The sequence below is a fragment of the Typopeltis vanoorti genome, chromosome 6 (assembly GCF_054136105.1).
Source record: "Typopeltis vanoorti isolate ZY-2024b chromosome 6, IOZ_Tvanoo_1.0, whole genome shotgun sequence".
NCBI lineage: Eukaryota > Metazoa > Arthropoda > Arachnida > Uropygi > Thelyphonidae > Typopeltis > Typopeltis vanoorti.
The window spans coordinates 133994504-134006749 of NC_143554.1; the positions used below are offsets into that span (position 1 = coordinate 133994504).

General features: G+C 35.7%; 1 protein-coding gene across 1 annotated transcript in view; it reads left to right on the forward strand.

The window, feature by feature from the left end:
* Irbp (Inverted repeat-binding protein) overlaps nucleotides 1-12246 on the forward strand; it is a 252925-nt gene that overhangs the window by 132859 nt on the left and 107820 nt on the right. Inside the window, exon 11 of the mRNA XM_090393723.1 lies at nucleotides 3662-3879. Within this exon, the coding sequence (XP_090249849.1) occupies nucleotides 3662-3879 (218 nt within the window). The remainder of the gene's footprint in view (nucleotides 1-3661; nucleotides 3880-12246) is intronic.

Here is a 12246-nt window from a genome sequence, read left to right on the forward strand (position 1 = left end):
AGAGAATACAAAGACAAATGTAAGAAAGCGAAACAGTGTGTAAAATAGCTAAACAAAAGTCATTGGAGGACTGGCAAGAACATAGAAAATAAATATCAAGAAGGTGGCAAAATATTCTGTAGGTTGTTGAAGAAGCTTAGAAATTGAGGAAAGAGTGCTGTAAAAGGAGTTAGAGATGATAAAGGTGACATGAAAACGGGAGAAAAAGATATCCTTGAAGTATGGAGTAATTACTTCGAGAAACTGCAAAAAGAAACAAGCAGTGATAGCACAGTGGTAAAAAAACACTCAACAGGCATACAGTCAGGAATACATATCCATACTTGAAGTAGAAAAAGCCATCAAAGGCTTAAAATGTGAAAAGGCAGCAGGAGTAGACAATATTCGACCAGAAATGCTGAAGTATGGTTGTATAAAAGTCTTACAGTGGCTGCACTGCATAGTTCAGAAGTCCTGGACAGACGGACAAATTCCCGATGATTGAAGTAGAGGTCTCATAGTGCCCATGTATAAAAAGGGAAATAAAACTGAATGTGAGAATTACAGAGGTATTTCCCTACTGAGTGTTCCTGGCAAGATTTATGCAAGTATACTTGAGAAACGGTTGAGAAGAATTGTGGAAGAAATGCTTGGTGAAGAACAAGCTGGATTCAGGCCAAATATATATATATATATATATATATATATATATACTGTTTGATATATTACAAAGAATAAACATATCTACTACATGCAGTATTGAATGTATACAAAGATAATGAAATAAAAATAAATGAAAAAATGTCTGAAAAACAATGTATAAACCAAGCAGTAAGACATGGATGCTGTCTGTCTCCAACACTTTTTAATATTTATATTAATGAAATATTAATACAGTGGAACACCTTAAATAATCCAGGGGTATTGAAATTTCCCAGAATAACAAAATAAATACACTATTATTTGCAGATTCAATGGATTAGTGCTGCTTGTTTGATATGTGGTCGAAACAGTGTAGATATCTTTACAAAATTTCTCTGAATGTATGGGATAGTAGCAGTTTTGTTTACCTTGTGTATTAGGGAAGGGAGGAGATTCAGGGAGACATTTAGTACTTTTTCAGTTTTTAAGGGATTATTGCCATTCGCCAAAAGAGTGTGGTGAAGGTAATTTAGTTCAGTTGCAAGAGCAGCCACTGAACTAAATCACAGTGTGTTGCTGTTAGTAGCCTAACAGAAGAAGCTTGAAAAAATTTAAGTCATAACTTTACTGTTACACTTAGGCAGTTCCAAAAGGGGCATTTATTGAATGCAAAGTACGTTATGTACCTCTTGTTATAGCCAATAACATTTGTTTGGATATAGTTAACAACCTAATCCCAACCAAATCCAAACCTCCCAAAAGCAATATTTCACTAAAGGAAAATGCCTTAAAAGAGTTACCCTGTAGCAATAATATTTTTATAACCAAAGCAGACAAAGAGAACACTACTGTTATAATGAATTGAAACAGAATATGAAAGCAAAATGCACAATCTTCTATGAGATCATTTTACATACAAAAGAATGAAGTTTGTAAATTACTGAAAAAGTAACTTCTTGGCCCAAAGAAAATGTTAACAGACTCAAGTGATTTCATGCAAAGCCATCTAGAATATATAGAGCACAAAAATTCATAAACCAGATGACCCTTCCCATGTCCAGTTGTTGACAGAATAAACAGTTATACATAAAAGGTTGCTAAACATTTGGCTAAATCATCAGCTTCCCTCTCACAGGTAACTCTTTCTCCTTTGTAAAAAAATTCTATTATCTTAATGACGTTATTAAAAAACCATATCCTAAAAAGTTCAGACATAATAATTATCTTCAATATTACTTCATTAGTTTTCACTAACATGCTATTAACTGAGCTCCTCGATTTGATAAAGTCCCATTTCCCTCCAGATGTATTTGAATTATTCAAATTTACAGTGCACACTGGTTATTTCATATGGGAAGAAAAAATATAAAACTAAATGGGACAGTTATTCCTCCCCCCCCCCATCTTTTCATAAAACATTTTGGAAACATAGCCCTAAACTCTGCACCTCCCAAACCCACAATATTGCTATGCTACATGGACAATGTTCTGGCAGGGATACATTAGAAACATTTTTAGCATACTTCAACAGCCAACACCCAAGGATGTCCTTCACCATAGAAAAGGAAAACAATAGTTGTCTGCCTTTCCTTTACACTGTGATCACTCAACTATCTGATGGATCCTTACCATTTTCTGTCTGTAGAAACCTTACCCACACCAGAAGGCACATACATCACTTGTTACATCACCACACCTCCCAGCAATGTTCCGCATTATGGTATCCCTGCCAGCAATGTTCTGGCAGGGATACATTAGAAACATTTTTAGCATACTTCAACAGCCAACACCCAAGGATGTCCTTCACCATAGAAAAGGAAAACAATAGTTGTCTGCCTTTCCTTTACACTGTGATCACTCAACTATCTGATGGATCCTTACCATTTTCTGTCTGTAGAAACCTTACCCACACCAGAAGGCACATACATCACTTGTTACATCACCACACCTCCCAGCAATGCAGTTTTATCAAAATCTTAGCAGATGTAGGAAGTTTTTTTTCACTTGGTTGCAAATTAAATTAAACTTGCCAAGATATGTTCTTAATTTATCCTTTATCCAAATATATATAAGCAAAGTTTGCATGTGAAATACATCCATGACTAGGCTACTTCATATCTCTCTGGTATGGCTCCCACTGATGAGACCTCAATAAAGGCCCAAACCAGTTTAGGTAGTAGCCCTTCCCATAATGCATTGCATTGCACATGTTCAAAAGGGTGTGTGTGCTTTGCATTATGGTATACAAAAGAAGTTAATGTGGAGTCATTTAGCCTCTATATACAAGTAGCATAGTCGTGAATGTACTTCACATGCAAACTTTGTTTGCTTACACTTGGATAAAGGATAAAACAAGAATATAATTTCTTGGCAAGTTTAATTTAAAACCTTAGCTAATTGAACTAGCACCATTTATTTGGACCTCATTAGTCTATCCACAGAAAACAATCACATCCATGACACTTTTTTAGCAAGTGACACAAAATCAACAGAACACTCTGCCCATTCACTAAACCTAACCCTCTCCACAAAATCCAGAATACACAAAATTAACTTCCATTCCCCCATGTCCAGGGGAATGCCAGTTAATTTTGTGTGTTTGCTCCTTTCAGAAAAAGTCTCAAGTGTTAAGAAGGTAGGTATGACATACAAACTGCCTTCAAGCCATGTCAAATATTAGCTACCCTTATCCGCTCCCTCTACTTATTTGCACCTAAGATTTACTAACTTGGGAAGGAACTGGCCTAAAAAAAAAAAAAAAGGTAAAGTTTCTTTAATTAGTAACTACATCAAAATATAAATCTTTCTTCTACCAGTCTTATATCATGGAAGTTATTGTGAGATTATGCATGCTAAGTTGTTATAAATGTATGCAGGATATAGACTAACTATACTGATTTCTAAAAGTTGTCTAAATAGAGATGTAAGTGTACTAAGATTTAGAGATGTAAGATTTTACTAAGATGTAAAATTTTCACTAGTTCATTAGGAACTTAAAAGTAACATGCAGTTGACTTGCTTTCTATTTTCCATTTACTAGGTCTTGTTTTAATGGGTTTTAAACCCATTTCTTGCTTAAAATATAATCATCACATTCGTCCTGCCAGGTTTATATATCCTGATGAGAAATCTGTCATGGGAAGCACTAGACTGTTTTTTGCTTTACTGCAGAAGTGTCAGAAACGAAACTATGTACCTATATGTAGGCTTATTCCTTCTAAAAATAGGCCACCAAAATTTGTGGCTTTGTTACCGCAGGTAAGTTTTCTTTTATAGATCCATTTTTCTCCCTTTTCTTGAGTGTGAGATATTAAGATAACTTAGTGCATGAAAAAATAGCAGCAACTTGTAATATCCAAAGCACTGAGAATCCCTTATGTTTTAATAAGGAAATACCGTGAGCAGACATATGAATTCAAAATTATAATAATGGAATAACTCATGTAAAATATTATTTAATAGTAAAATTTTTGCCTGTGTATCGCAGGCATCTTCAGTACATTTATAAAGCTAATTGAACAATAACTGACAATTCCAAAGGGTGCCACCTAAGTAGCTAATGTAAGATAACTAAAAAGGTCAATAAATTTCCTTACTAAAAACACACACACACACACACACACACACACACACACACACACACACACACACACAATAAAAAGCTAGGAAAGATTAGCTGATTTATAAAGTACCATCTCCCATAAAGGGGATAGACATAAACCATCGGATCTGTTTAAGTTAGGAGAGTGAAGTAAAGTTTCACATGTTTCTTTATAAAGCCGTTCCATGAGAAATCGACTTTTGTGAAGGACTCTTGTCTTGTTCCAGTGAACTGTATGTCTAGTGATGATGGCATGTTCTGCAAGTCCAGACTGTTCAGGTTCAAGGTATTGAATATAAGACTGGTGTTCTTCTGTCCGAATAGAGGCAGATCTTCCTGTTTGTCCGAAATAAGATAATCCACAAGAGCAAGGAATATGGTAGACATCTGAATAACTAAGATGTGGAAGCTTGTCCTTTGGAAAAGTGAGAAAGGTGGAGATTTTTCTGAAAGGTCGAAAGGCAACAAAAATATTCAGTGGTTTTAAAACTTTTATTATAAGTTCACTAATGCCTTGTACGGGATAGGAATGGCATTATTTCTTCTGTATTTGAAGAGGAAGACATATTAAAACTACTCGAAGCTCTTTTGATGAAAGAATTCTTATATCCATTAGATAAAAACGAGGAAATAATATATTGCAGTTCTTTTTATAACAGATCGTCTGAAGAACAAAAGGAATGGGCCTGATGAACCAGTGTTTTAATAGTTCTTGCCTTTTGACTGGCATGGTGATGAGATTCAGCATGGATATAAGGGCCTGTATGAGTCTTCTTTCTATAGACTGAGAATGTATTTTACCATCTGGTTGGCGAAGAATTAAAAGATCTAAAAAGGTATTCCGTTGAGGTCAGTTGTAGATTGTATAGGTTGTCCTACTTATAAAATTTCTGATCTTCATTTAGATGCGTTTCGGATATTATGATCAGTTTAGATGTTGTTCCTTTATCTGAAAGCATTGAATTACTGGAACAAGAATTTCCTTCGGACATTGTAAAATATTTGATTTTTACATTTACTATTACATTTTATTATTTATTACATTTTACATGTAATACATTCTGGATATTTTTCCTTTAAAAACAAGTCGTATCAACAAATTGAAGGAACAGCAATGGGGGGCGATCCTCTTTCTCCTGTTATCGCCAACTTCTTTATGGAGCACTTTGAACAACGTATTTTTGACAACATTTCTCCCAGACCTACTCATTGGTTCAGTTATGTCAATGACATTTTTGCTATCTGGAATGGCTCTTCTGATGAACTTCAACAGTTTCTCTGTAAGTTAAATGCACTTCATCCAAGGATCCAGTTCACCCAAGAAGTAGAATCAAATAAACAGTTAGCCTTTTTAGATCTTTTAATTCTTCGCCAACCAGATAGTAACCTATATTTCTCAGTCTATAGAAAGAAGACTCATACAGGCCATTATATCCATGCTGAATCTCTTCACCATCCCAGTCAAAAGACAGGAACTATTAAAACACTGGTTCATCGGGCCTACTCCTTTTGTTCTTCAGATGATCTGTTACAAAAAGAACTGCAATATATTATTTCCTCAATTTTATCTAATGGATATAAGAATTCCTTCATCAAAAGAGCTGTCCGTGCAGTTAGCCTAGTGGCTTTGCGCTTCGCAACCATATGCTTGGGGAAGGAGTGTCCTAGGTTTGATTCCCGTCGCCGATGTGAGGAGCTTAAGGATTTTCCTCAGCCATAGCCAAGTTAACTGGTCTTGGGCATGGACAGCAGGGTTTTTCATCCTGCAAGCAGGCAAACCGGCCCCGTGAACACACATGGATCTACAGCATTAAATACTTAACCCCCTATGAGGGGGCTCAACTTGCCCCAATAGGGATGGGGGGGGGGGGAAAGGGAGGGAACTCCATACAAATAATTAAATAAAATCAAAAGAGCTTTGAGTATATGTCTTCCTCTTCAAATACAGAAAAAATAATGCCATTCCTATCCCGTACAAGGCATTAATGAACTTATAGCAAATTTTAAAACCACTGAATATTTTTGTTGCCTTTCGACCTTTCAGAAAAATCTCCACCTTTCTCACTTCTCCAAAGGACAAGCTTCCACATCTTAGTTATTCAGATGTCTACCATATTCTTTGCTCTTGTGGATTATCTTATTTTGGACAAACAGGAAGATCTGCCTCTATTCGGCTAAAAACACCAGTTTTATATTATATTCAATACCTTGAATCTGAACAGTCTGGACTTGCAGAACATGCCATCATCACTAGATATAGAGTTCATTGGAACAAGACAAGAGTCCTTCACAAAAGACGGTTTCTCATGGAACGGCTTTATAAAGAAACATGTGAAACTTTACTTCACTCTCCTAACTTAAACAGATCCGATGGTTTACGTCTATCGCCTTTATGGGAGATAGTACACTTTATAAATCAGCTAATCTTTTCTAACTTTTCATTGTGTATATATATATATATTTTTTTTTTTTTTTTCAGAAAATAAACCTAAAATCTGAAAATAAACCCCAACTCAACATCACCAGAGTTAAAGATCGGTACTATCAACGTAAGAAGCCTGAATGGCAAAGAAATAGAGCTAGCTGAGGAATTAGATAAGTACCAGATCGACATAATAGGGGTGACTGAAACAAAAAAGACCAAAACTGGTGAGATCTTTCTGAGCAATAAATACAATATGTTATATTCAGGCAATGACAGTCAAGGAAAAGAAGGAGTAGCCATAGTATTCAACACAAAATACGAGGCTAATCTTCTTGAATGGCAGGCAGTCTCAAGTAGAGTAATGTGGGCAAATATGAGAATGGGGAACTGGACAATGAGACTTATTTGTGCCTAAGGTCCCACAGAAGGTTCTACTAAGGTAGAAGTGGAGGAATTTTTTGAGGGTTTAGAAAAAGCAACTGACACAATGAAAAATGAAAAGTTGGTCCTTGTTGGGGATCTAAATAGCAGAGTAGGAAGTGATTGTCAGACATACAAAAATGTTTTGGGAAAATTTGGTGGAAGGAGCAAAGCTAATAATAATGGCAAATACCTGTTGGATTTCTGCTCAGGACATGGACTGGTTATTACTAACACCATGTTCCAACATAAAAATGTGCACAAATTCACATGGAGAGAAGAGGCTGGGAATAAGAAAAGTCTCATTGACTATGTTATTGTTGATAGTGATGTTTTCTCCCTGGTGCAGGACACCAGAGTGTACAGAGGATTTGAAATTGGAAGTGATCACTATTTAGTCTTGAGCAGGATAAAATTGAATTTCATATTGAAAAGAATAACATGTAAGAAAGTTTTAAAGCAAATAAAAGTTGAGCAGCTCTCAGATGTGAACTGTAGACTAAAATACACAAAGATTATTGAAGAAAAAATGAAAGAGTTTGAGAACAGGAATCAAACCTTGGAGATTCAGTGGCAAACTCTGAAGAAAACATTGATTGATTCTGCCAGAGAGGCATGTGGTGAGGTTGTCTGTAAGGATAAAAAAATCAGAACTCCCTGGTGGACACAGGAAGTTAAAGAGGCAGTGAAGGAAAAGAAGAAAGCATACCAAAAGTTCCTGTCAGATAAGTCAGCTTGTGCTCTTAGAGAATATAGAGACAAATGCAAGAATGCTAAACACTGTGTAAAACTAGCTAAACAAAAGTCATGGGAGGACTTTGGCAAGAATATAGAAAATAAATATCAAGAAGGTGGCAAAATATTCTGGAGGTTGTTGAAGAAACTTAAGAATGGAGGAAAGAGTGCTGTAAAAGGAATTAGAGATGATAAAGGTGACATGAAAATGGGAGAAAAAGATATCCTCGAAGTATGGAGTAATTACTTTGAAAAACTGCTAAATAAAACAAGCAGTGATGACAGCACAGTGGTAAAAAACACTGACCAGGCATGCAGTCAGTAATACATATCCATACTTGAAGTAGAAAAAGCCATCAAAGGCTTGAAATGTGGAAAGGCAGCAGGAGTAGATGATATTCGACCAGATATGCTGAAGTATGGTGGTATAAGAGTCTTACAGTGGCTGCACTGCTTAATTCAGAAAGCCTGGACAGAGGGTCGAATTCCCGATGATTGGAGTAGAGCTCTCATAGTACCCATATATAAAAAGGGAAATAAAACTACATGTGAGAATTACAGAGGTATTTCCCTACTGAGTGTTCCTGGCAAGATCTATGCAAGTGTACTTGAGAAACGGTTGAGAAGAATTGTGGAAGAAAAGCTTGGTGAAGAACAAGCTGGATTCAGGGCAAATAGAGACTGTCAGGATCAGATCTTCACTTTATGACAAATAGTCGAGAAAGCATGGGAATATAACAAAGATCTGTATTTAAGTTTTGTTGATCTGGAAAAGGCATATGACAAGGTGCCAAGAGAGAAGCTATTCAATACGCTGCAGTTATATGGTGTCAATGGGGCATTATATCAAGCAATACTTAGTCTTTATTTGAGTTGTAAGTCAGCAGTTAGAATTGAAGGAAGTACAGGAAGATGGTTTAATGTTAAATCTGATGTGAGACAAGGATGTACATTATCCCCTCTGTTATTCATTATCTATATGGATCACATTATGAAGGAAAGTGGTATTAAGCATGATATCAAAATTGGAGATGTTAGTGTCAGCTCTTTGCTTTATGCGGATGATGTTATACTTCTAAATAAATCTGCTACAAGTTTGCAAGATTCTCTGACTAAATTGAATAGCTGTTGTAATAGATATGGTATGAAGGTCGGCAATAAAAAGACAAAGACAATGAAAATAGGCAGAATCATTGAAAATGTCAACTGTGTTGTGAATGGAGAACCTGTGGAACAAGTAAAACATTTCAGCTATTTAGGCACGATTTTTACTGAAGATGGTAAATTAAATATTGAAATAGACAACAGAATCAGCAAAGCCGGTATGGTGGGAAGTCAAATGAATAAATTCATATGGAATAAGAGAGAAATTAGTCGGAACACTAAATTAGCTGTATACAAGACAGTGTTCAAACCAGTTTTAACTTATGGATCTGAGAGCTGGGTCAGAAGTAAAACACTTGACCAAAGACTAGAGACCGCAGATATGAGAGTCCTGAGAAAGATTAGAGGCGTGAACAGATGGCATCAATGGCAATATCATATTAAAAATGAGGATATTAGGAAAGAACTTGACATTGTCAGCATCCAGGAATGCGTTAGCAGAGCTAATCTCAGGTGGTATGGTCACTTAAACAGAATGGGCGAGGGAAGATTAGCAAAACAAGTGTTCTCTGCCAGGTTGGCAGCAAAACGACCCAGAGGAAGACCAAGATATAGGTGGATTGATACAGTACAAAGTGCTTTAGACGATAGAAATATAAGATCTGATAATGTTGGAGTCTTGACAAGTAACAGACTGATTTGGAGGAAAATTGTAGATAGGAAGTTAATAATGATGTAATTCTTTTTCATGTAGTACTATCATATCCTGTACACTCCTTGAGGGTACATGGCAGGAATTTGATGATGATGATGATATATTTTTTTTTTAGTTAGGAAATTTATTGACCTTTTTAGTTATCTTACATTAGCTACTTATTGTTCAATTAGCTTTATAAATGCACTGAAGATACCTGTGATACACAGGCGAAAATTTTACTATAAAATAATATTTTACGTGAGTTATTCCATTATTATAAATTTGAAATCGAGAATCGCTTAGTTATCTTATCAGTAGCCACAATCATTACTTTGTGTTACTTGTAGGTGTTTCACATCTGAGTCCACTTATCTAATGAAACTATAAAATGTATAGTTAAATGTTTTTTTAGTTATATTTCTTTCTGTATTCAAAATATTGATCATATTGAGAGTTGAATATTGAATGTTTTTGAGAGATATAGTAAGAGAGATAATTATTAATTACTTCTCTTAATATTCATTTTATAAATCTTAATGGTATCAGCCACAGGATTAACTGACATTGATGAATTTTCTTGTGCTGTTACAATACTGTGAGTAGCAAAGTATTTGGTGTTAATTACAAATGTACATTCATTACATTTTTTGCAGTGTATACTGTTTACATATTCTATGCGAACTTAATTCCCTTAAGAATATTAAGTACCTCTAGTAATATGTGATGTCAGAGTAAAATTTCCTCTCTTATCTTCCAATGTGAGTTTTTGTTTATCTCTAACATCATGTAAAAGGTAAACTTTCTTACTCAGGCACTTTATATCATTTAGAAGTTATTCAGTCAGTAAACTTTAAATTTAAAATTTTAGGTGGAAAGGAGATCATTTCTGCTTGGGGGATGCATTTAAAATCTAGTAGAAGCAGTGTCTAAATGTATTCCAGGTCAGAAAGTTAAATAAGGTAGATGTGAAATGAATGAATGTAGAAATTAAGCATGCAATACAGAGAAAGAAGACATTATGTAGGCAACAAGATGACTGGTAATAATCAGTTACATGAGAGATAATAAAACAGCAAGGAGGGTGACTCGGTTGGTAAGGGGGGTAGCAAAAGTGCAGTATGAGTTTTGGATAAAATGGTATAAGGACAACTGCTGCAGAGCATATAGTTGAGATATTTAATGAGCAATTCATAGATGTGCTTCATCCTTGTGAATGTGACAGCATGGAGAATTTGAGAGTAGTGGAGGAGTAGAGACTGGCTGAGTAAGCAAGATGTATTTGGGGAATTAAGCAAACTTGATGTTAATAAGGCTGTGGGACTTGATATATCACCATGTATTTTTAAGGAGTGTGTCAGAAGTTGACATCTACCTTGGCATATTTGTTTAATGAGTCTTACATTGGGTCAGATTCCAAAGGAGTGGAAGGAAGGGAAGATTGTACCACTTCATAAGGGAGGTGACAGAACTCCAGCATCAAAGTATGGGCCAATATGTATGTCAGATGTTGTAGTTAAAGTGTTGGCGAGATGAATGAGAACCAGATCCAGAATTGGATCGACAATAGTGGTATTATCTTTGATGGACAGCACGGATTTGCTGAAGGGATGTCATGTTTTAGTAATCTACATATTACTTATTACAATAAGATGACAGTTGCATTAGATGAGGGAGATGGATACACATTGGCATACTTAGATTTTGCAAAGGCTTTTAATAGATTACCCCATGAGAAGTTAATAGTCAAACTTGAGCAGATGGGGTATTACACTAATGCATTGGATTAGAGATTGGCTGTCTGATAGGTATGAGCAAGTTGTGTATGGGGGAGCAATACTCAGAAGAGGAAAGTCACTAGTGGTGTGCCTTGGGGGTCTGTTTTAGGCCCAATTGCTGTTTAACCTGTGTGTTAATGATATTGAGGAAGATTTAAATGGGGATATTCAATTGTTTACAGATGCTAGGAAGTTGGGAAGATCAATTAGGAGTGGAGCAGATGTGTGGCTTTTCAAGAAGACGAATAGACTGAGTGAATGGACACAGGAGTAGGGATGCCAGTTTAGTTTGCGAAATGTTAGGCTTTAAAATTTGAAAAACAAAGTTGGGATGTAGAATTTTCTCTAGGTGGGGATATATTGTTGCAGGGTGGAGTAAATAAGAGATCTTGGAGTGATAGGAATAAGGGTCTAAAATTTAGAGAATATGTTGCCAGAACTCTCAGGACAACATAACAAATTTTGACAATGACGTAGAGGACATAAACTTGTAGAAGTAAGGAGAGTCTGATTCTAATACGTATATAAGACTTTGATTAATCCACATATGGATCACTGTGCACATATTTGGTCACCTGGTTTTCAAAAGGACAAAGAGATATTGAAAAAGGTTCAGACTAAGTTTCTGGTCTCTGGAATGTTGAGTATGAAGAGAGGTCAAGAAGATGCAGTTTGCAGAGTCTAGTTGGTAGGAAGAGGGATGATATAATGGAGATGTACAAGTTAGTAAGGGATTGTTATAGGATTAATGTTGAAGTGGTTTTTCATACAATGGTGGGAGAACAAGAGGTCATCCCTTGAAGCTATATAAGGAGGGTGTGAGAAGCAGGTTTTTTTGCATGGAGAGTTGTAAGTGATTGGAATGCAT